This window comes from Pteronotus mesoamericanus, unplaced genomic scaffold (genome assembly GCF_021234165.1).
Source record: "Pteronotus mesoamericanus isolate MK-2021 breed Mesoamerican mustached bat unplaced genomic scaffold, CSHL_Meso_final contig_173, whole genome shotgun sequence".
Taxonomy (NCBI): Eukaryota; Metazoa; Chordata; class Mammalia; order Chiroptera; family Mormoopidae; genus Pteronotus; species Pteronotus mesoamericanus.
Window position 1 is genome coordinate 712,802 of NW_026555072.1, and position 25,067 is coordinate 737,868.

A 25,067-nucleotide genomic window follows, 5' to 3' on the forward strand; every position below is an offset into this window, starting at 1 on the left:
CCCCCCATTGAAAGCAATGAAACAAAATCAATAGAATCAGATAATGGAAGAGAGGTGAATGTGGAAAAATACTGTTTGAGGAACTAGGCAGAAAAAAATACTGATTTAGAATCTGAAGTACTGAAAGAGAAAGGAGAAAAAAGAAAATACATAATTTTTAAGGAACATTTTCTATTAAAGTATTGATTCTAGGTAATTTTTTAAGTCAGTTTTCTATCAACTCCTTTGGCTATTTTTCTCTTTGTTGATGAAAATCCTCTGCATGGTCTTGGAAGGAGAGGAAATATTGTTAATGTGTTGTGCTCAGGTGGGAAGCAAGTGGCTTTCTCTTGTTACCCAAGTCTTTACTTGTAAATCTAGGAATATACTGTGTTTAGGGAAACGAGTAAGAAAGTTTAATAGTTATCTAGTTATTAATGGAGGGAACATGCAAACAACTCTTGCATTAAAATAATAACAAAATATAATTTTCCATAGAAAAGATTATATTTTAAAGCCCTTTACACACAATAGGCACTTAATAACTGTTGAATTAACAAGAATAACAAATCAGTCTTACATATAGACATATGTAATGATATTAAAATATCTCCAAAGACAAAATGCTAAGATATACTTAGGATATGATAAGATTTGCTCTGAAAATGTTGAGGAGAGGTGGGAAATTTCTTTAAAAATAACTATTCTTACCAGGTAAATTTTGTCTTCTAAGTATGAATTAAATAATAAGCCCCTTAAAATAGCTGCAGAAAGGGGAGAGAACAAAGGGAAAATCAGACACAACAATCAGGGAATAAATCAATGAATGTTTGAAAGTGTGAACTGAAGGCCTGGTAGGTCCCCAGCCCTTTGCTAGCAGGTGTGGAAAGAACCAGGGTAGATGTGAAGTCAGCGATATCATTTGGAAAACAAATTATCTATACCAGAGATTAGGTTACAGTATGCATAGTACAGAGTAATGCTATGGAATTATAAAAGAGAAGCAATAAGGGATGGATTAGTTAAGGAAGGCTTCCTGGTGGAGATGAGATTAACTTAACTGAGATCTTGGAGCAACACACAAAATCTTGGCAGCAGCATGGACTCTATTCGACTGATACCAAAGATCTTTGAGAGTAAGGCAGAAGAATTTGGATTTTATTCTGTATAGCAGGGCATTGTTTAAGATTGCTGAGTCAGAGAGTAAGATAATGAAAGCAGTTTTTATAAGACATGTATTGTGCCAGGGAGAAGAATAGATTGGAGGGGGAAAAGACGAGAGGCAAGGTAGGAGATTACTTAGACTGTAGCAAAAATCCAGGTAAGAGATGATGATGGCCTGCTTACTGGAAACAGTAAAGATCATTCATTCATTCATCTAACATCTTTTGTTGAATACCTACACTGTGTCAGGCACTATGCCAATAACTGTAATTTACCTAATGTAAATTGTAGCCAAGTAAAAGACATAAGACTGGGTACACAAATAACTGCAATCATAAGTACAAAATGATAATGGCCACAATAGGAACTCTGAGTTCAAGGGAAACAACTGATGAGAACCTAGTAGGACTGGGTAGAATTAGGTTCAGGAATGAGGGAAAGGACATTCCAGAATTTTTCTTACTTGTGGTATGTGCTGGGAGAAGTGATAAGGAGGGAATTCTAGGCAAGCAAAACAGTATGAGCAAAAGAACTGAGGTAAGAAAATTTATTATTTGGAGACAAAAGGATGTGAGGCTTGGGGGATGCAGGCAGAAATAAAGAACTAGGAGAAGATATGGATAGGATGAGTGAATCGGGGGGGGGATTGTAAGGAGGAAGGGAAATGGTCAGGAGAGATAGCATAGAATATTAATAATTTCTAATTTTCTTTCTACTTTGCAATTCACTCTTTTCTCAAACTCTATCTGGATTCTTGGTGCCATTGGAGGATTTAAGATGCTTTTGTTTCATTCCTGAACTACCTGCTTCAGTGTACCATCTTTCTTTGATGTGAGAGCATAAGGTCCCAAGTGATGGTGAAAGATGCCTTAGTCTGGGAAGGGAATCTATTCCTACATGCATTTCAGACAAGGGCAGTTTAGACAGTCAGCCTTTGGTATTCACGATCATCTTTCAGTCCTAGTTTTGCTACCTGTATATGCCTGTTTGGTATACCTTAGGAAGGCCTTGTCATGCATGTAAGAAACACAGTTCCAAATCAGATTCCTCTGTATGCTGATACTTACTATTGGAATTTCATACTGAACCATCAGAGACCTTTTCCAATTGGGCCTGTTACAGCCATAAAATGTGGTGGTCTTTCTAGACTTCCACTTGATTTTTATGTCATACTTTAAAGACTTCTACAATGCTTCCACATTTCCCATGTTCTATGTTCTTAGATTCTTGCCCCAACCCTGTGTGTGGTATTGGTTTCATCCCAATTATGCAGGTGAGAAAACTAAGATTAAAGGACAGTTCAACTAATGACCAGAGTCAAGATTCAAGCCTAAGGCTTCTGACTCCAAAACCAACCCTTAATACATGACAGGCTAGTTAGTACTAGGTTTTCAAAGCAGGCCTTTCAAGCCCAGAAATAATCTAGGTTCCTCTAAACAAAGGGAGATAATTGGGGCCACCAGCCTTCATTTCAGGTCTAATTACATTCTTTAAAGCTAACCAAATTCACAAGCTTAAAAAAGACACAGTTTTTAGGTGGTTGTTATGGTTATATTTTTAATGCTAAAATATGCTTTTAAATGCTTATAATGATGATTCCATCATGTAAGTAGTTTGGAACTTCCTGAGATCAGAATTCTCAAAAGATTCTACAATTCTTAAGAGTTTAAAAAGACACTTGACTAGTGGTTTGGGTCCAGAACTGAGATTGAGGAGACTGATTTTATTCCTAGCTGTGCCTTTGTGATTTTAGTTAAATCCATTAACCCCTCACTTCTTATTTATCTATTTGTAAATAAGTATCTATCTCACCATTAAATATCTGGGAAGGACTTTAAAATTCTAGGTGAAAAATAATTTTAAATCCCTATAAATTCTGTAAAGCACTTTGCACAGCTTCAAAATGACTGTAGCATCAATACAAAGTGGAATTAGTTCATTTAAACCAAGTCAGTGTCCCTGGCTGGTGTGGCTCAGTGGATTGAGCGCTGGCCTGCAAACCAAAGGGTCTTGGGTTGTATTCCCAGTTAGGGCACATGCCTGTGTTGTGGGCCATACCCCAGTAGGGGACATGCAAGAGGCAACTACACATTGATGTTTCTCTCCCTCTCTTTCTCCCCTTCCCCGATCTCTAAAAATAAAATAAATAAAATCTTTTAAAAAGATTCTGTCTTTAAAAAAAAAACAAGTAAAGTGTATGGAGACAGAGTTAAGCACAAATTTATTCCTGCCTACTACTGTTTTTAATAGGCACAGCTCAGGTCTGTGTTCTACTTTAATCTCCTTCACAATGTGGTGTTGCCACAGCAAGTTGGATCATCTTGCATATCACCTCCTGCAGGGTCATATGTCATTAAGACTGATATCTCTGGGTGGAGATTTTTCTAAGGAGTCTAGTGAGGGAGGCTAACTCTCTTTTTCATTTCCCCTCTTTGAAGACTGAATTGTGTGGAAGGGAAAATGTTTTAGACTCTTTGGAGTAATGCTTCTCTGTGCTATGTCCCTGTCTATAAAATGGAGTTATTAAGATCTGCTTCTACCTGCAGAGGAAATTGTGTGAGCTAACCATGGGAGTTGCACTGTAATATAGTGGGGTTTAGAGTCACATACATTCAGGTTGAAATCCCAGCTCTCTCATTCTCTAGCTCTAAGACTTTGGGCAAAGACCCCTCCTCACCTCTCTGAATCTCATGCTCCTCATTTATCATATGAGACTAATAATTTCCACCTTGTGGGGTTATTTTATGAATCAATGGCATATAAAGTATTTAGTTCAGTGTCTGATACCTACTTGGTTCTTTTTAAAATAATAGCTGTTATGATGTGAAAGACACTGGTTTCTTTTAAAGAATGTACTATACTTGCCCATTGCCTTTGCTCCCCTTCCCCTTCAAAAGGGTTGAGTGTTCCATGCAGTACAAGGAAAACATGGCAACAACAAAAGTAGCTGTCATTGCTTCTTAACAACATATCTTAATATCAGAGTCATGTGCCTCCTTTACTTACTACTCTTCTTCTGATTAAAGGGGCAGGTCACTAAAAAGACATGCAATTCAATTCAATGGTAGTTTTGAGCACTTAGTATGTGCTTCTCTGACTTCTTTCACAATAAGTTTTCTCCTCTTGCCATAACATACTAGTAAGGTGCAGATATTCATTAATATTAATTAATTATAGAATTCTAAGTTTGTAAAGAAGTTCTTTTCACTTGGAGGCTCTCCTAGATTTTTCAAGCAGATGGGAGTGGTACTAATTCAATAGCTACATAGGATTCTCCCCTTTAGATGGAGAACTACATACCGTAAGTGCCATTAGATTTCAAAGATCCCACCCTTTTTTTGATAAGTGTTGTTTTGAAGTTGATATCAAAGAATACTGACAACTATATTTTCCTAGTATTTCCTTGTAATTTGAGGTTGCAGCATAGCATCACAGCGCAACTTATGATGCAGGGATTTATATCCATGAGAAGTGGAAGGAACAAGAATATTTTGTTTATGCACTAGTATTACAACAACATTTGCTAGTGTAAAGAGATATGAGCTTTGACATCATGTTTGGCTGCTTTGACAAGGTCTCCAAGATCCTAAGCCTCTTTATAGTGGATGATATGTATAACCAACTCTCCGTTACTAGGTGAAAAAAAGACAGACTTAGGTATTTAATCCATGATGCCAAGTAGCCTTGCAATTTCATGGAGGAAGCCTATGGCAGGGCATGTCTCTTGTCCTCTGGGAAAGTCTTAGACTCAGTAGTTTTAAAATAATATTTAAATTCCAGGGATGGTCATTTAGATACATCTGTGGTTAAGGGGTTGTGTTTGCTAAGCACACACCTCAGAAAACAGGCAAATGATTATAAATGTGAGTATAGGGGCAGCACTGCACTTCTGGGAAGTGTAAAGCAAATTCAACCTATGTGTCAGCCTGCAGCAAGATCAAGTTCTGTCCACAGCCGACACTCAGTGGAAAAGAACACTGCCACTTAAAGCCCACCAATAGAACAAGGTGGGCAGTATCAAAAAGTCAGGGCATCAGCATCTGAGTTCCCATCATACCTCCACTCGTTTGAGATGGCGCTTTGGTGGATTATAAATGAAAGCTGGAAACTCAACAACCAGAATATGATGAGGTGAGACCATCAGAAGCCTAGAAAATAAAGAGAAGCTTCCAAGACACACAGAAATAGAGCATGACTTGGCCTTGGACTTCTAGCAAATGAGATTGTATATGCAGGCCATTCTAGTCAGGAACTCACAGAAATAGAATATCTTTTAACACATTGAGTCATATCTAAATCTTAGTTTCAAAGGTATGAAAAAAATACCTGGCACAAGAAGTAGATAATGCTGCCCTCAAGAAAAGGGTTTGTGTGTAAAGCATGGAAGAAATTGCCCCCACACTAATTATTTAGATCCATGTGTATGCATAACTAGTTATTACTCTCATCTGTACTAAATTCCAGCATGAAGGACTACAATATGCACCTTGTTTTTCACATCCATATTTCAGAAGGCTGATATACACATGTTCTATTATTCGAAGAAGTGAGGAGGGAAGAAAAAGAAAAGAAAAAATAGCACACAGACCTCATCCTTCTTTCTAGTCTTAATACTAGGAACTGACTCTTGGTTGCCAGGGAGAGTTTCACAGGAAAAAAAGTGTATCTGGAAACATCAGGCATGAAAGTTTCATCTCGTTGTAGAAACTGTTGAATCACTGTGCACTCTGTGTGTCTGAGCAAGGGTTGGCATCATACTGATAGCATAAATGGTAGTGCTGGGGTGGTTGTCAGGCAGGTCAGCTCTTGAGGCCAGATTGCTTTATTATTGGCTATCCTCTCTAGGGATCCTGGTAACTTGGGTATGTGCATGATCCATTGCATTCCTTGCTCAGGGCAGCATAGGATAACTGTTCTCTGGCACACAGGTTTTTAATTCTGGGATGGAAGGGAAAATAGACAATCAAAGTAGTAGTCAGCCTTTTCTCTTTCCTCAGTGTCTTTAGTCCTATTACAGTGTCGTCTAGAACTCTATAATAGCTGATACAATCAAGGCTTCCAACAACAGAGCAGATATATCCTTTATGGGATGACTATTGGTGGGGTATTTGAGTAGTTAATTACCTTTGGGAAGGTGTTTCCCAGCTTCCATATGCAGAGGGAAAAAGTGGGAAGAGTGAGCGAGGAGAGGAAGCTCAAAATGGGTAATATCTTAGATGCTGTGACTTCCTCTATCTCTTTTCTGACTACTCCCTGGGCTGCCATCCTAACGGGCACATGGTTCTTGGGTTTTGGTGTCACCATGTGGTTTAGCATGTTACTCACACTTCAGAACTTGGACTTCTTGCCAGCAGTAGTAAAGCAGTGGTGATCTCAACAAAGAAGGAAACTGATATTTTTTGTGAGAAAACGAGTTAGTGTGAGCAGGCTGTTGAGGCTGTGGTTTGACAACAATGATCTATGTCTAATCTTGTCTTTGCTCTAGAAGAAAAGACCCAAAGGCTCACTATAGGTAAAGATACCATTCAGCTCATTCTAATACCCTGACAATTATTTTGTCAGAGTGAATACAGAGGCACCTCCCCATCCCTCCCAACTTCATAGATCCTTGCTCTCCCTCTGGGGCAATGAAGACCATTCTTCTTAGGGAATTCTTAAAGGGGAGTTCCAGGTCAGGGAGCAGGATAAAGCCTTTGGCCTTTGTATAATGTGAGTTGATTCACTGTTGGGGAACCTTACACAGTGAATCATAGTAGGCACCTGATCATTTGGGTCATCACTATTAAGAGATGTTGGTCATCCAGTGTTCATTATGAGCCCTTGATAACTATGCAGAGTTTACAGACCATAATGAGAATAGGAGAATCTATTTTGAAGCTCATCACCCCCTTCTTTACTTCCTCTGTGCATTACTGAGTACATTCGTGACTTGCTGTATACTTATGCACATTCATATTTATCCCTGTCAATGTATGCATTCTCTTCCTACCATTGTAAGTAAGGGTTTCTGTGTAGGAGTCTAGCATTGTATTTTTTAGTTAAGTCCTGTGAGGGGCATTCTCAAGAGAATTAATAGAACAATTTTTTTAATAAAAAGCACTTCCCACCCTCAGATGTCCCTAAGAAGACTGGGCTGATTACAAAAAGGATCAGTTCAGATCAGAACTCTTTGGGGAGTTCCTGAAAGATCAAATAGCCTGATCTCATATCAGCAATTTGGGACCTAGGGAAAGGTATTGGGGCTAAAACCTACAAGATGGAGGTACTGGGGGTGGGCTGGAAAAAGAGGAGAAAAAGAAGGTTTGGTAAATGGTTAAAAAGAAAACAACAACGATGAAAAGACATAAGCTCTGTCAGATGCCTAATTTCCCTTTCAATGTTTGGAAATACCACAGAAATAGCTTTTGCATTTGAGTTGTCAGCGTGGCCAGAGATCTATTTATTTTGCATTTAACCAAGGGTCAAAGAATCTTTGCCGATGTTTTTGCTTAAGGGTTCCAAATAAACTTTCCACCATGTTTACCTGGGGGTGGATTAGGGCAGAGTTGGTTTATTTAGAACTTTTGTTATTTTTAGATCACCTCTAAGTCACTGCTTTGGAAAAAGGCAGCATTTATGTCCTGAAGGATTTCTAAAAAGAATACAGAAAAGCTGGGTTACTGCCCCCTTGTCCCTCACTCTGAGAGAATTTCCCACTGGGAATCTGAGCAAGACACCTGGAGTCTCTGTTTGCCTTGATCTCAAAGAGTTATTGTGCAGGTAACTGGAACTGGTCAAACAGTAGTACAAACAAAGGCAAAATATCAGAGATATTGCCCTACCTTAAGGCAAGTTGAGTTTCAAGGACCAATAATGACAACTAGTCAGTGCTTGGCAATATAAAATCTTGGAATCTGATTGTCTTCATATGGAACATCTAAAACCAGGGTCCTGCTGTGAGTTCCATTTCACTGAATTTTGAATCATGTTGGTTTCTTACTAAAGTAGACATGGCAAGCATTAGTTGTACAGTGGTCTCAGGTCTTGGTTTCTGGAAAAATACATAATGCTTCTTCTAGAAGCTAAAGAATATCAGGTTTTTTGCCTATCTAAGGCAAAATTTGGGAACGTTCAAGACAAAAATTTTAGATTTATATAATATTGCATGTATGCTAATCATGTTTTTCTATACTTTTCTAAATGGAGGACAGTACAATTTGAAAAACAATTAAAATTTTATGAGCTATTTATTCCCTGTTCACATAGGCATGGTAAATAAATGTAGTCAAAAATATTGTAATAACTGTGTATGGTGCCAGGTGGGTACTAGACTTATTGGGGTGATCACTTCACAAGGTATATAAGTATATAATGACTATGCTATACACCTGAAGAAATACAATTTTGTATGTCAACTATTACAGAAAAATAAATTTAAAAAATAATCTAAAAAGAAACTCTTTCTAGATAATATATTTTGTAGCATTATACTTAGCTCCATGAGTTGTTTCTATGCATTCCCTAGTAGTACATAATACATTAGTAATCATGCATGAACAATAAGTTCAAATTCTTAGTTAGGCCAAGCAGCATGTGTGTGCACACACTTAAAAGCCTCCAAAGTCATGAAAGATAGCTAAAAGAACTTCACAGGGAATGTTCCTCCAAAGGTGTTAACAATATGATACCAAAAGCATGATCCATAAAAGTAAAACTATATAAACTGGACTTCACCAAAATGTAAAACATTTGCTCTGTGAAAGACCAATTATGGGAGAAATGATTTTCCAATCACATGTCCAACAAAGGACTTGTATCTATAATATTTAAAGAACTTTAAAAATTCAACATTTAAAAAACAAAAGATCCAATAAGAAAGTAGGCAAAAGGCATGCACAGATGTTTCATCCAAGAGGATGTACAGGTGTCCATAAGTATATGAAAAGATATTCAATATCATTATCCGTTAAAGAAATGCAAATTAAGACCACAATAAGATGTCACTACACACCTACTAGAATGGCAAAAGTACAAAACTAGTGACACCGCCAAATGCTACAGAGGATGTAGAGAAACTAAGACACTCATATATTGCTGGTAGGAATGTAACACGGTACACGCACTCTGGAAAGTAGTTTGGCAGTTCCTTTTTAAACTAAAAGTAGATTGACCACATGGCCCATCAATTGCACTCATGGAGGGCATATATTCAAGAAAAATTAAAACTTATTTTCATGCAGAAATGTGTACACATGTGTTCATGGCAGTTTTATTCATAATAACCAAATGCTGGAAACTACCCAGTTGTCCTTCAATAGATGAATGGTTAAACAAATTGTGTAAAGGCATACCATGGAATACTACTCAGCAATGCAACAATTTTGATGAACCTCAAGGAAATTATCCTGAGTGTAAAAAGCTATTCTCAAAAGGATACATACAGAATGATTCCACTTATGTAATAATTGTGAAATAACAAATTATAGAGAGAGCAGTTTTGAGGATGTCAGGGGTTAGGGATGGGAGGTGGCAAAGGGAGTGGGTATAGCTATAAAGAAATAGCATGAGGGAATCTCATAGTGATGGTACAGTTCAATATCTTGATTGTCATAATGAGTATCCAAAGCTACATATGTGATAAAATTGCAGAGGTGCACACACAGACACACACACACACTGAGTTCATGTATAACCAGTGAAATCAAATTAAGCTCTATGGATTGCACCAATGTTGATGGCCTACTTTTGATACTGTACTATAGTTATGCAAGATGTTAACATTGTGGGAGGCTGGATGAAGGGTGCACAGGGCCTCTGTACATTTTTTCCACCTTCTTGTGAATCTTTAATTATGTCAAAAATTTTTAATGTTTAAAAAGTCAAGAGTCACATTTTTGGATACTATATATTTTGTTTTATATGTAGGATGTAATTAATTTCTTTATATTGTGAATTAAAAATAATTCTTGTGTATTAAAAATAATTTATATGTCTTCTAATACCTAAATTTTCCACAATATTTTCTTAAAAGTACAGCCTCTAATGTAAAAATTTGCTAATTCTCTGGTATAGGGATATGATAGTAGAAATGGGAGGTACCTAAACACAACTGAACCCAGAGTATTACAGCTCACTATTAAAGTGTAATCCATAAATCAAATAAGGTTACTTGTTTAGGATTTTGTCAATCCTATGTGTGTCATGACTAAAAAAATACATTTATATTTTGCTTTTAGAATGTGTTTTATGCTTTTATTTAAATATGTTTATAAAAGGTTGAGTGAATTCATATTCCATGTAGAAAGTTGAGTTCATTACATCTTAGACTCAAGCAAAGTATCCAATTAAAGCAGAAAGCCTGTATTGAGATTTGAAAAATATGTTTTTCTTTGTTTAATTATATTGTATTGACTATGCTATTACAGTTCTGATTTCTTCCCCTTTGCTCCCTCCACCCAGAACCCCACACTCCCTCAGGCAATCCCCACACCATTGTTCATGTCCATGCGTCAGCATATAAATTCTTTGGCTACCATATTTCCTATGCTGTAATTTATATCCCCATGGCTATTCTGTAACTACCTCTTTGTACTTCTTAATCCCCTCACCTTTTTACCCATCCCCCAAACCCCTCTACCATCTGGCAGCTAGCAAAACACTCTCTGTATCCAAGATTCGGTCTCTGTTCTTCCTTGCTTAGTTTGTTTTTTAGATTCCATTGTTGATAGATATGTATTTTCTGCTATTTCATCATTTTAAAAGTTTTAATCTTCTTTTTCTTAAATAACTCCCTTCAACATTTCATATAAAAACGGATTGGTGATAATGAATTCCTTTAATTTTTTCATGTCTGGGAAGCCCTTTATCTGCCCTTCCATTCTAAATGATAGCTTTACTGGGTAGAGCAGTCTTGACTGTAAGTCCCTGCTTTTCACGACTTTGAATATTTCTAGTAAATCCCCTCTAGCCTGCAAAGTCTCTTTTGAAAAATCAGCTGACAGTGTTATGGGAATTCCCCTGTAGGTAACTAACTTCTTTTCTCTTGCTGCTTTTAAGATTCTCTCTTTATCTTTAACTTTTGGCACTTTAAGAATGGTGTGTCTTGGAGTGGACCTCTTACCATCTATCCTTTTATTAATTAATTTATTTATTTTCCAAATACATTTGTTTCTGCCTTCCCCCCACCACTTTCCCTTGCACCCTCCCCCCACTCCCTCCCTCAATCCATCCCCTTTGGTTTTGTTCATGAGTCCTTGCTATATGTTCCTTGACTTTGACCTTCCCTTCCTTTTCCCCCGCCCACCACTCCCTCCTTCCCTCTTATCTCTGTTGGTTTCTTTTCATTTCAGTGTTGCTGGTCTTATTTTCCTTGCATCTTTGTATTGTTGGTTAGGTTACAATTATAGGTGAGATCATATGGTATTTGTCTTTCACTCCCTGGCTTATTTCGCTTAGCATAGTGCTCTCTAGTTCCATCCATGCTGTCATGAAGTTTAGTAGCTCTTTTATTCTTTCTGCTGCATAGTATTCCATTGTGTAAATGTACTATTATTTTTTGATCCAATCATCTACTGATGGGCATTTAGGTTGCTTCCGACACTTGGCTATTGTAAATTGTGCTCCTATGAACATTGGGATGTTTCTTTTGAATTGGCGTTTTGGGATTCTTGGGGTATAGTCCCAGGAGGGAAATCACTGGATCAAAAGGCAGTTCCATTTTCAACTTTTTGAGGAAATTCCACACTGCTTTCCACAATGGCTGCACCAGTCTGCATTCCCACCAACAGTGGACTAGGGTTCCCTTTTCTCCACAGCCTCACCAGCACCTGTTGTTTGTGGATCTGTTTATGATGGCCATTCTGACCGGTGTGAGGTGGTATCTCATGGTGGTTTTGATCTGCATTTCTCTGATGGCTAGTGATGCTGAGCATCCTTTCAAATGTCTTTGGGCCCTCTGTATCTCCTCCTTGGAAAAGCATCTGCCCAGGTCTTTTGCCGATTTTTTGATTGGATCATTTGTGTTCTTGGAGTGGAGCCGAGTGAGTTCTTTATATATCTTGGAGATCAAACCTCTATCTGATGGATCATTAGCAAATATATTTTCCCATACAGTTGGCTCCCTTTTCATTTTGCTGAGGTTTTCTTTAACCATGCAGAAGCTTCTTATTTTGATGAGGTCCCACTTGTTTATTCTTTCCTTTATATCCCTTGCTTTAGGAGACATATCAGTGAAAAAATTGCTGCGTGGGATATCTGAGAGTTTCCTGCCAATGTTCTCCTCTAGGACTTTGATGGTGTTGCAACTTATATTTAAGTCTTTTATCCATCTTGAGTATATTTTTGTGTATGGTGTCAGCTGATGATCCAATTTCAACTTTTTCATGTAGCTGTCCAGCTCTCCCAACAACATTTGTTGAAGAGGCTATTATGGCTCTGTTTTATGCTTCTGCTCGCTTTGTCAAATATTAGTTGCCCATATAGACCTGAGCTTATTTCTGGGCTTTCTATTCTGTTCCACCGGTCTATGGGTCTGTTCTTGTGCCAGTACCAGATTGTTTTGAGTATAGTGGCTTTGTAATATAGTTTGATGTCCGGTATTGTGATCCCTCCTACTTTGTTTTCCTTTCTCAAAATTGCTGAGGCTATTCGGGGTCATTTATGGTTCCATATAAATTTTTGAAATGTCTGTTCTATTTCTGTGAAATACATCATTGGTATCTTAATAGGGATTGCGTGGAATCTATAAATTGCTTTGGGTAGTATGGATATTTCGATAAGATTAATTCTTCCAATCCAGGAGCCCAGTATATGATTTCATTTATTTGTGTCTTCCTTAATTTCTTTCTTCAATGTTGTATAGTTTTCTGCATACAGGTCTTTTACCTCCTTGGTTAAATTTATTCCTAGGTACTTTATTTTTCTTGTTGCTATATCGAGTGGTATATTTTTCTGATTTCTTCTTCTATTTCATTGCTGGTGTACAAAAATACCTATGACTTCTGAATATTGACTTTGTATCCTGCAGTTTTGCCAAATTCACTTACTAGGTTGAGTAGATTTTTTGGTAGAGTCTACAGGGTTTTCTATGTACACTATCATGTCATCTGCAAACAATGATAGTTTTACTTCCTCCATTCCTGTTTGGATGTCTTTTATTTCTTTTTCTTGTCTGACCGCTGTGGCTAGGACTTCCAATACGATGAGGAAAAGAAGCAGTGAGAGCGGACATCCTTCTCGTGTTCCCAATCTTAGTGGGAAAGCTTTTAGTTTTTGCCCGTTGAATTGAGGTTGGCTGTAGGTTTTTCATATATGGCCTTTATTATGTTGAGGAATGCCCCATTTCTCCCCAATTTGCTGAGTGTTTTGATCATAAATGGGTGCTGTACTTTATTGAAAGCTTTTTCTGCATCTATCGAGATGATCATGTGGTTTTTGTCTTTCTTTTTATTTATATGATGTATTACGTTTATTGACTTGCATATATTGAAACATCCTTGCATCCCTGGGATGAATCCCACTTTATCGTGGTGAATAATCTTTTTAATGTATTGCTGGATGCGGTTTGCCAATATTTTGTTGAGGATTTTAGCATCTATGTTCATCAGCGAAATTGGCCTGTAGTTTTCTTTCTTTGTAGGGTCTTTATCTGGTTTTGGGATCAGGGTGATGCTGGCCTCATAAAGAGACTTTGGGAGTCTTCCCTCCTCTTGGATTTTTTGGAATAGACTGAGAAGGACAGGGGTTAGCTCTTCCTTAAATGTTTTGTAAAATTCTCCTGGGAAACCGTCCGGCCCAGGGCTTTTGTGTGCCGGGAGTTTCTTGATGACTGCTTCAATTTCCCCAGCTGTTATCGGTCTGGTCAATTTTCTGTTTGTCCTCCTTTAGTGTTGGAAGATTATACTTTTCTACAAATTTGTTTATTTCATCCAGGTTTTAAAATTTCTTGACATATAATTGTTCATAGTATTTTCTGACAATCCTTGTATTTCTGTGGTATCGGTTGTTATTTCTCCTCTTTCATTTCTGATATTATTAATTTCAGCCCTCTCCCTTTTTGTCTTGATGAATCTGCTTAAAGGCTTGTCAATTTTATGTATCTTTTCAAATATCCAGCTCCTGGATTGGTTGATCCTTTGAATTGTTCTTTTTGTCTGTATGTCATTCAGTTCTGCTCCAATCTTGACTATTTCCTTCCTTCTACTTGCTCTGGGATTTATTTGTTGTTGTTTCTCCAGTTCTTGAAGTTGTAGTGTTAGGTCTTTTATTTGAAATGTTTCTGTCTTTTTTAGGTAAGCCTCTATTGCTATGACCTTCCCTCTCAGGACCGCCTTTGCTGTGTCCCATAGGTTTGGGACAGTTGTCTGTTCATTTTCATTTGTTTCCAGAAATTTTTTATTTCTTCTCTTATCTCATTATTGACCCATTCATTGTTTAATAGTGTACTGTTCAGTCTCCATGAGTTTCCAAGTTTTTGAAGTTTCTCTTTGAGGTTGATTTCCAGTTTCAAGGCCTTGTGGTCTGAGAAAAATTTGGTATTATTTCAATTTTCCTGAATTTGCTGAGGTTTGCTTTGTGTCCTATCATGTGGTCTATCTTTTAAAAAGTTCCATGAGCATTTGAAAAGAATGTGTATTTTTCCTCTTTGGGATGTAAGATTCTATATATGTCAGTTAAGTCCATTTGATTCAGTGCATCATTCAGCTCCACAGTAATTTTGTTGATGTTTTCTCTGGAAAATCTGTCCATTTTTGGCAATGGGGTGTTAAAATCCCCTTGCATCCATCTTGTTTGAGACTCTTTGTGCTTCCTGGATTTGTATGTTTATTTCCTTCATCAAATTAGGGAAGCTTTCTTTCATTATTTTTTCACATAGATTTCCCATTTCTTGCTCTGTCTCTTCTCCTACCATCTCTATGATGTGAATGTTGGACCACTTAAAGTTGTGCCAGACACTGCTTATACTATCCTCATTTTTTAAAATTCTTTTTTCTTCTTGTTGTTTTGATGGGTTGTTTTTTGCTTTCTTATTTTCCAAATCACTGATTGATTCTCGGCTTCATCCACGCTATTGTTGTTTTCGTGTTATTGTTCTTTATTTCAATTACTGTGTTCTTCATTTCTGACTGGATCTTTTTTATTCTGTTGAGGTCCTCACTAAGTTCCTTGAACACTTTATAATGAGTGTTTTGAACTCTGCATCTGATAGATTGCTTATCTCCATTTCCTTTACCTCTTTTTCTAGAGTTTTGATCTGTTCTTCCATTTGGACCATGTTTCTTTGTATCCTCATTTTGGCAGCCTCCCAGTGTTTGTTTCTATGTATTAGGTAGAGTTTCTATGATTCCCTGTCTTGGTAGTGCTGCCTAATGTAGTAGGTGTCCTGTAGGGACCAGTAGCACAGCCTCCCCTGTCACCCAAGATGGGTACTCGAGGTGAGCCCTTCATATGGGCTGAGTACACCCTTCTCTTGTAGCTGAACCTTAGTTGCTATTGGCAAACCAATGGTAGGGATTTACCCAGACTGCTCAGCTCTAAGGACTGGCTGTGACCACTAACCACCAACCAGCACCCTCTGAGAAGAATAACGCTGTGCAGGGGCAGGGTGGTGGTACTCCAATGTGGTCTGTAGCTGTTCACTGGGTGCACTGGTCCTGGGTTGGGTGATGCAGGCCAAGGTCAGCCCCTACCTGTGTTTTTCCCAGGGCCACCCTGCCTGAGCTGTAAAACAATCTGAGATGGTTGCTACTAGCACTTGGCTTGAAGATTCTCACACAAAGCCAACATGTGAACCTTAGCTGGCTGCTGCTACTGCTGGGCCTTGGACTCACTGAAGTTTGCTATTTATTTGATAAGATTTAGGGAGTTGTTAAGCATGAACCAAGACAAGCCATTTATATGGAAAAGTAGCTTGGGTGGGCCAGTTAGGTTGCATGGGGCAGAGTCTCTTGGGATCTCCAAGGCAGGTCAAACAGTGTTAGCCAGGTAGATGGAGTCTCAGATATCACACCAGCTTAAGGGCTCTGTAGGGGAAGGGTTTAGCAAAAGGATAATGGTTCTGCTCTCCTTGATGCCAGACACTTCATTTTCTCCCTCCATTCCACTGGTGCCTTTCAAGCTGCTACCCTGGTGCTGGAGCTCAGAGGGAGTGAGTCTGAGTAGGTAAGTCCATGTGTGGGTTCTTTAAGAGGAACTGCCTGGGGCTCCTGAAGTTTCTTCCACCAACTCAATCCCTGCTGGTTTTTGCAGCCATAGGTTGTGGGGACTTATCTTCCTGACCCTGGAATGCTGGGTGGAGGACCTGGTGTGGGCTGGGACTCTTCACTCCCAAGATGCCCCTCCCAAAATTTTAAAAAAGATTTTATTTATTTATTTTTAGAGGGGAAGGGAAGGAGAAAGAAAGAGAGAGAAACATCATTGTGTGATTGCCTCTCATGCACGCCCTACTGGGGACCTGGCCCACAAACCAGGAATGTGCCCTGACTGGGAATCGAGCCAGAGACCCTATGCTTGACAGGCCAGCACTCAATCTACTGAGCCACACCAGCCAGGGCCCTCCCACATTTTTATTCACCACACGTGGGTGTGGGGCTAGCCTGTTCTTCATCTGCACCCCTCCTACCAATCTGGATGGATATGTTTCTTTAATTTTGTAATTGTCAAACTTCCATTCAACTCAATTTCATAGTTGTCAAAGTTCCATTCAACTTGATTTCTGATGATTCTGAGTGATTGTTGTACTATATCTTAGTTGTACTTTTGATGTAGTTGTACAATGAAGTGAGCCATGTCTGTCAATGCTGCTATCTTAACTGAAAGTGAAAAATATGTTTTTCATTTTTCTTAACTCTTAGTTGTTCTAGGTTATTCACTACATTGAGAGATGGCCTTCTGACATTTCCCTTGAGGAAATTAAGTATTTTGATTCAAGAAGCTTGTTTTGGGGCTGTAGCTTGAATTAGAATTTAGAACTCAAGAAGAAAATAATGTTATCAATAGATTTCTTCCATTTGTTGAATTGTATCAATGAGACTGAAAGCATTTTGACCAGGTAAAATTGTATCATTTCTATTTATTTATGTCAATTTACTGAAAGGATTACAGTTAGGCTAATACATATCTACACATATATTCTGAAAAAATTTGGCAATAATATAAAATGAACCTGACATGTAACACATTTTGACATTCTTAAAAATAGATACTATGGAGAAAATATGGCATTTTAAACTTGGAGAAGGAAAAGCACTAAGTGTACTTATTAAGGCAATGAGTTATGAAAATAATAAGCTATTTCCTCATTGCCTTTTTGGGATATTGAAAGGATAAATCAGGCAGGATGTGCAAAACATTGTAAGCTTCTTGGAAATTGTATGCTCGATACTTTTTTCCATAGAGTGAAAGGTTTTACACACTGAATTCTACCTTCCTGTTATCCCTTCACTGACATCTTTTCATCTATTATTCCTCCCTTGATTTTGTTATCTGACAACTCCAGAACCACCTTCTTTTATCCAAATATCCATTTAGCCACCTTAGTTTCAAGCCATTAATCTACCTGTCCTCTTACCTTTGAATATGCTTTTTGGAGGACTTGTATATGAGAGACTCAATTAGGAAATTGAGATAGACCAAAAAGCATCTCAATGCATCTCTGAGTTCTTAAGTGAGGAGATAGTATGTGTATATACTTTATACATCTTAGGGTCACAAAGATTTTCCCCCTTCATACTTAGTCCAAGTTTATATGGGTTGGGGTTCACATTTCCCTTACTTCTCATTATGTAAGGGGCTACTCCTGGCTAAAAATAGTTCAGTGAATCATGAGCCATGAAGAGTCTTACTGTGTCTCCAGGTAAATAATACCTGGAAAAATAGCCCTGGCTGGTGTTGCTCAGTGGATTGAGCACTGGCCTGTGAACCAAATGGTCGCCAGTTCAGTTCCCAGTCAGGGCAAATGCCTGGGTTTCAGGCTAGATCTCCAGGAGGAGGCACATGAGAGGCAGCCACACATTGATGTTTCCCTCTCTTTCCCCCTCCCTTCCCCTCTCTAAAAATAAATAAATAAAATTTAATAAAAGACATGGAAAAATAAAAAAAATCCCATCTGTTGGGAATGCCAAGGTAAATTGCTCATCAGGAAAACCACAGAGGTTGTTGGCAGACATGGAGTTCCCATATAGTTCATTTCACTGTAATAACTAGTTCATTGGCAAAGGTAATCTTTACCTAGTCTACACTAACTTCTCTGCATTAAAAGTACTCTTAATGTTTTACTGGTATCATGTTGGTAGAGCAAATCTTCAGCTGTTCCTGCAGAATTGAGAGCTAAGTAGAATGAACATTTCCTTTCCCTGCATTAAGGGTTAAAGGAGGAAAAGGATCCTTTAAGAAAAGTAAGAACAGCCATTTGGAGGGGATAGCTTAAGTATATAGTCATCCCATATAGCCATGGGCAAGGAGATTGATATGTTGACTATGAAATCAACTGTAGCCATTTTAAACTTTTGAAAGGTACACAAATAAAATGAGAACATGCATTTGCTATGTTTCATTGTGTACTGTACATTTAGACTTCCCTTGGAAACCCAAGGCACATGAATGGCAAAGTAGAATAAGAAGGGGCTGGAATTTTTGCATTAGGTTGGCAGAAGTTGTTAAGTAGATAGTTGTAGACCTCTGGGTTCTGTCCAATGAAGTTATAGGTCTTGTTAGTTAGTATGATAACAGCCTGCCTTAGTTGTTTGTTATGTGGGAAATTGGTCTTGTGATATTTAATTTATCTTATTTAATTAGTTTTGAGTTTGCAAGGTTAGACCTCAAAAACCTAGTCATTTCCTCCTAGATAATTGGCCCTGAATTAGGATATACTATCAGTAGAATAAATTGCCACCAGGTGGTTGGTGCCTTAGTTATGGCAGATTATAGCGGTTCTAGAATCTATGTTTCCTATAGTTGTGGTTAATGGAATACAATAGAAGAGGATGTGTTCAACTCAGTTATTCATTTGGTCCTTCAAAATTACCTCATTGTTTTAATATAAACATCAGATAGAATTAGGTTTGAAATGTCTATGTGCTAAATTTAAAGAGATACAAACACTTGGGTTCACGAATCGTAACTGTTTTCATCACCACTTTTTCTAACTCTGGTTTCTTCCCAGGCTGGAATAGAACATTTCCCTTAACTTACTTTAAATATTCCTACCTATATAATCAGCAGGGGAAAATAATGGCAAAAAAAGGAGATGCCTGTATTTGAACAATAAAAAAATAAATTAAAAAAATCCTTCTGATGCTCTATATTTTATTTCTGTGGAAAGAGTTCATAGTCCCAGCATTACCTTTTGAGCATCTTTATGGGGAAAGCAGGCACAAATTCTTCTACAGACTTAAATTTGATCTTCTATTATACTCTTTGTTTCCTTTCCAGTAATCCCTGCTCTGTTACTCATGGGAGGAAAGAGTCTGTGCTTTCATGGACTAATCCACAAAGATCAAAATCACTCTAAACTCTGATAGCAAAGACCTTCTGGGCTTGGATTATTAGTATGTAAGCTATGCTCCAATTTTGGGGGCAAAATACTGATTTCAAATTGAACCTCCAATACCCTGTTGCAACCACATATGTACTCACACTTAATAAGATTTGTGTTCTAATTTATGGTTAAGAAATATTATCACCATATCCACAGAAGGAAAGAAAAAATATGTATTGAATTTCAACTTATAACTAAGCACTTTCATATATTCTCTTGATCTTTATTAAGAGTTAAGTGCCATTATATGTTTTTGCAGATAAAAATGCTGAGATTTATAAGTTAAATGTCTTGCCAAAGGGCACACACCTATTTAGTGATGGAGTTGAGTTTCAAATCCAGGTTTATATGACTCCAAAATCTACGCTCCTTTTTACTGTACTAAATTGGGTTTTGCCTAAATATATGTCTTTGGAAATTTCAGGATCTTCATGTGTTTCCTACAACAGCAACTGGCTTTTAGGAGCCAATTGATAGGAATATTTGAGAACACCCTTTCTCATTGTCCTTCCCAAGGGTATTTTCCCCCACTCAGTTTAACTTTATTAACATTAATCAGACTCCCTGTCAAGATGAAGGTGTAGATAGACATGCTTCACCTCCTCACGCAACCATAGAAAGAATTACAACCGAATCTCATAAACAAATAACACCTAGAACTGTCAGAAAATCAAGCTATTTGGAAGTCCAACAACCAAGGATTTAAAGAAGCCACATTCATCCAGATGAGTATGAAGGGCAGAGTCACAGAGATGGGGTGGAGAGGTGGTGTGGTCTGGACAAGCAGCAGCGGCAGCAGAATAGACAGTTCCACATTCATGTGTGATGAATAAAAATCAGCAGGGATACCCTGGGAGCAAGTGATCTCAGCCCCTGGCCAGACTGCATAGCCCAGGGTTCTAGCACCTGGTCTGCTTAACAAATCCCCATTACCTCTGGCTGTAAAAACTAATGAGGGTTGGGGCTGCGGAAGAAACTGCCAGATTTTTACAGCTTAAAGGGCCTGCATGGTCTTAGAGAGTACACAAGCCCCAGGGCAGAAGCTGGAGGGGCACCAATCAGACATAGGAAGTGGGTGAACTGTCCGAAAGGAGGCAAGTGCCGGGAAGACCTCCAGAAGCCAGATAGGCGTTGTCCCCTCTCTGTCCCCTTTACAAACTTAAACAAGGAGTGGTGAAGTGGGCTGCCTATCCAGGCAATTACCTAAGGCTCTGCCCCACACAATTTATAGGTGTCTTTGCTACATAGCCCACTCCACTAAGACAAGGAGTAAAAGCAGCTCTTACCTAATACATGGAAACAAACACAGGGAGTTTGCCAAAGTGAGAAGACAAAGAAATATGCCCCAAATGAAAGAACAGAACAAAATCCCAGAAAAAGAACTAAATGAAATGGAGATAGACAATAGATCAGATGCAGAGTTCAAAACAGTGGTGATAAGGGTGCTCAGAGAACTCATTGAGTACAGAAAAAAAAATAAAGAAATGAAGGTTACACAAAGTGAAATAAAAAAAAAATCTACAGGGAACCAACAGTGAAGGGAAGGAAGCCAGGATTCAAATCAATGATTTAAAACAAAAGGAAGAAATAAATAATCAGAAGAGAAAGAAGAAACAGGATTCAAAAAATCAAGGAGAGGCTGAGGAAACTGTAAAGGTACCAACATCCGAATCATAGGGGTGCCAAAGGGAGAAGAAGAAGAGCAGGAAATTGAAAAACTTATTTCAAAAAAAACAATGAAAGAAAACAGATATACAAGTCCAGGAAGCACAGAGAGTCCCAAACAAGATAGATGCAAAAAGGACCACACCAAGACACATCATAATTAAAATGCCACAGGTTAAAGATAAAGAGAGAATCTTAAAAGCAGCAAGAGAAAAGGAGAGTTACTACAAATGAATTCCCATAAGACTATCAGCTGATTTCTCAAAAGAAACTTTGCAGGCAAGAAGGGACTGGCAAGAAGTATACTAAGTGATGAAAAGCAAGGACCTACAACCTGGATGACTCTATCCAGCAAAGCTATCATTTAGAAGGGAAGTGCAGATACAGTGCCTCCCAAACAAGGTAAAGCTAAAGGAGTTCATCACCCTAAAGCTATTATTACATGCAATGTTAAGAGGACTTATTAAGAAAAAGAAGATAAAAACTATGAAAATTAAAATGACAACAAACTCACAACTATTATCAATTGAATAAAAAAAACCCCTCAAAAACAAACTAAGCAATCAACCAGAACAGGAACATAATTGTAGGTATGGAGATCATTTGGAAGGTTATTGGCTGGAAGGAGGAAGGGGGAGAATGGGGAAAATGGTGCAGGGACTAAGAAGCATAAATTGTTAGGAACAAAATAGACAGGGGATGTTAAGAATAGTATAGGAAATGGCGAAGCCAAAGAATTTATATACACAACCCATGGACAGGAACTAAGGGGAGGATTGCTGGAGAGAAAGGGGTACCAGGTGGAGGGGGGCAAAGGGGGAAAAATGGGACAACAATAACAGCATATTCCATAAAATATACTTAAAAAATAAACATTCATCAAGTTTCTACAATGGGTAAATTGTGACACTCTGGGCATTGTGTCCCTCAGACATAACTCGGCTATGACAAGTATTTGTAATTTGTGACAAGAGTGTTTTATGCTGAGTTTTTCCTTTCTGATCTGCTTAATTTTTAAATAATTTCTCTTCCTGGTGCCTATCCCTGCAATCTTTAATTTGGTAGAAGATCACATTATGGCAACAGACCTGAGCAATATTAATATTTTTGTCTGTTATGTGTCGGTCTTCCTTTGATGAAAGATGCCAAATTTTAGCATCTTATTCTACAGTTCTAGCAAGGAGGTGGTGGCTTGGGAAACTGACAGAACTCAGTGTCCATCTCTCAGATGCCATTTCTGTGAAAAACACAAACTGAATTACTGAAATCTCTTGTGGTTTTGCAAACTATCTATTCACTCTCTCATTTCAAATTAACCTTCACTTTCCAGGAAAGACAGGCAATGTTTATGGTATGAGCAGAAATGTGTCTAGGCTTTGGAATCAGATGTACTTGGGTTCAAAGTCATCCCCATTTGCAACTGTGTGTCATCTTAGAGAAGTTGTTTGACCATTCTGAGATTCCAAACTTTATCTACAATATGAAGCTAATATTACTTACCTTGCAGTGCTGTTGTATTAGTACTAATGTACATATACAACATGCCTAGCAGGATGCCTAGTCATAGTGGATATTTCAGAAAAGGTGTAGATATCAGACATGTGTTTGTGAGTAATTACTTTTTATCATATGTATGGAAGGATGAAAGACACAAGAGGGGCTAGCTGTGTTCCCATAGTTCTCTCTGTATCATTTTTGGTGTGTGTGTGTGCATTGTTATTAGTGAGTCTGTTTCACACTGGACTCTCCCTTGCTATCTCCCCTGCTCTTTACCTTTTTTAAGCAATCCTAGGTTTTTAGGTCATGTTTCCAATTAAAGAACAGTCACCTATCCCTCCCAGAGGAAAATTTTGCCTACTTTTTATTTGTGTGTGTGTGTGTAATTCAAGTGTAGCTGCCCTCCAGATCTCAGTTGATAATCCTTCTCTTACCATTTTTGTCAGTGCTGCCTTCTCCCCAGCAACTTTGAACAGAAAGCTGCACACACACACTGATTAGAGTACAATCTGAGAGCCTATGAAATGGTGGCTGAGAGATAGTTCCGATACCAGTGGTAATTCTTGTGCCACTAGTAGGAAAATGAGAATCTTTTGTCATCAAGTCTGTTAGTATTTGCTGCCACCCCCAGCGTCCCCTTCAAAGTAACATGTTTATCATATTCTTATTCCTTTTCTACTCCTCTTACCCTCTTCCAGGTCTATCAGCTTGAGTTATAATACCACTGACCTTTTCCTCTCTCTCTCTTTTCTTCTCCCCTAGTACTTTTGTACTTTTCTGATGCCCCCTCCAAAATAGGCTATCAAGAGTTAATCAGCACAAAATCCATATGGTAACGGTCAGCCTTGCTCTAAACCTTAGCCAGTGCTTGCTAGAATTTAATTAGTAGTTAGTAGTCATTTAAAGTTTGAGCAGCCTTAACCCCTTAAGCATAGCCCAGCTAGAGAAGGGGTTGTAGTTTTACCAGGTGTTTTCCTGCAAGGAAAAATTGGAAAAGGATATAAATCTGGATGGTGTTTCAACAGAGACACAAACAAAGGTCCAAAAGTAGAAAAGGCTAGCAGTAGGTGTTAGGGTAAAGCATCTGGACAAGCTGTGGGAAGTGGCTCTTGGAAGGAGGAGATGATAGTAATGCTCTCGGTCTTTCCTAGAAAGATCCTTGTAGAATGCTTTTGTGCAGCATTTGCAAAGCCAACTTAATTTTTTATTATTGCTGCTAAGAGCCATCCAGGTCAGAGAAGAGTTTCCCTTTGGGCTCAGCATAGGATCACCTTCTTTTACTACAAGGATGCCTTCCAATTGCACACTTGATTATGCCATACTTCTTTAACCAGCAATCACAGAAGAGAGTTATATTGTAGATGGCAGAAGAAGGATGAGAAGAAGAAACTAAGCTTTGAAAAAGAGATTACTAATTAAAATGATACCAAACAACACAGAAAACATAAAACTTAGAGACACGATGAAAAAGAGCCTTGTACTGGAAGTCTGGAGGCCAGATCTAATTTAACACACAGTGACATTGGGTCCTTCCTTGGGTCACAGTATTCCTATCTGGAAAAAAGCCAATAGTATTACGTATCTTGCCTGCTCCTCAGGGTTGTCTTCAGAGTCAAGTGAGAATCTTCAAGATCTTTATAGCTGACAAAATGCTATCTAAATTAAACAATTATTACCTTAATTACTTTAGCATTTAATATTAAAAACAAAAACAAACTGAACAATATAGCTGAGATTTATGCCACACATCTCTCCCTGCCCCAATCCTGTTTCCTTCTGTTAATTGACAATAGGTTATAACTTGCAATAAGACCAATTACTTAAATCTTATTTTTTTCCCTTTCACTGAAGAAGAACTGGTCTTCCATGTCCTGTAAAACTCTAAGAGAGATTTTAGCTCTGCTATTTATCAACCTACTGGGGAAGTTACCTAATCTCTTCAAGCTTCAGATCTCCATGTAACATGATTTGACACAGTAATTCCCACATAGTAAAGATTCACCAACTGTTAGGAATTGTTATTATTATCATTATTATTACTCCAGGAAGCTTGTCCCTGTTGACTTCTTTTACCAATAGGCAAAGTTTTTCGATTTTGTTAACCTGGCCAGTAATTTCTCTGGAACCAAGGCTCTCAACATATTTTCTTCCTTGACAGATTAGTGTCTCCTGCAATCACAACCTCTACCCTCTCTTTTCCCTCCATGTTTTGTGGTCTGTCAAACTACCACACCTCCTTCCTCCACAT

General features: G+C 38.2%; 1 protein-coding gene across 1 annotated transcript in view; it reads left to right on the top strand.

Moving 5' to 3' along the window:
* The window catches only part of DGKK (diacylglycerol kinase kappa), a 159,911-nt gene that overhangs the window by 16,504 nt on the left and 118,340 nt on the right, over positions 1-25,067 (top strand). The window contains exon 2 of the mRNA XM_054566361.1: positions 20,775-20,801. Within this exon, the coding sequence (XP_054422336.1) occupies positions 20,775-20,801 (27 nt within the window). The remainder of the gene's footprint in view (positions 1-20,774; positions 20,802-25,067) is intronic.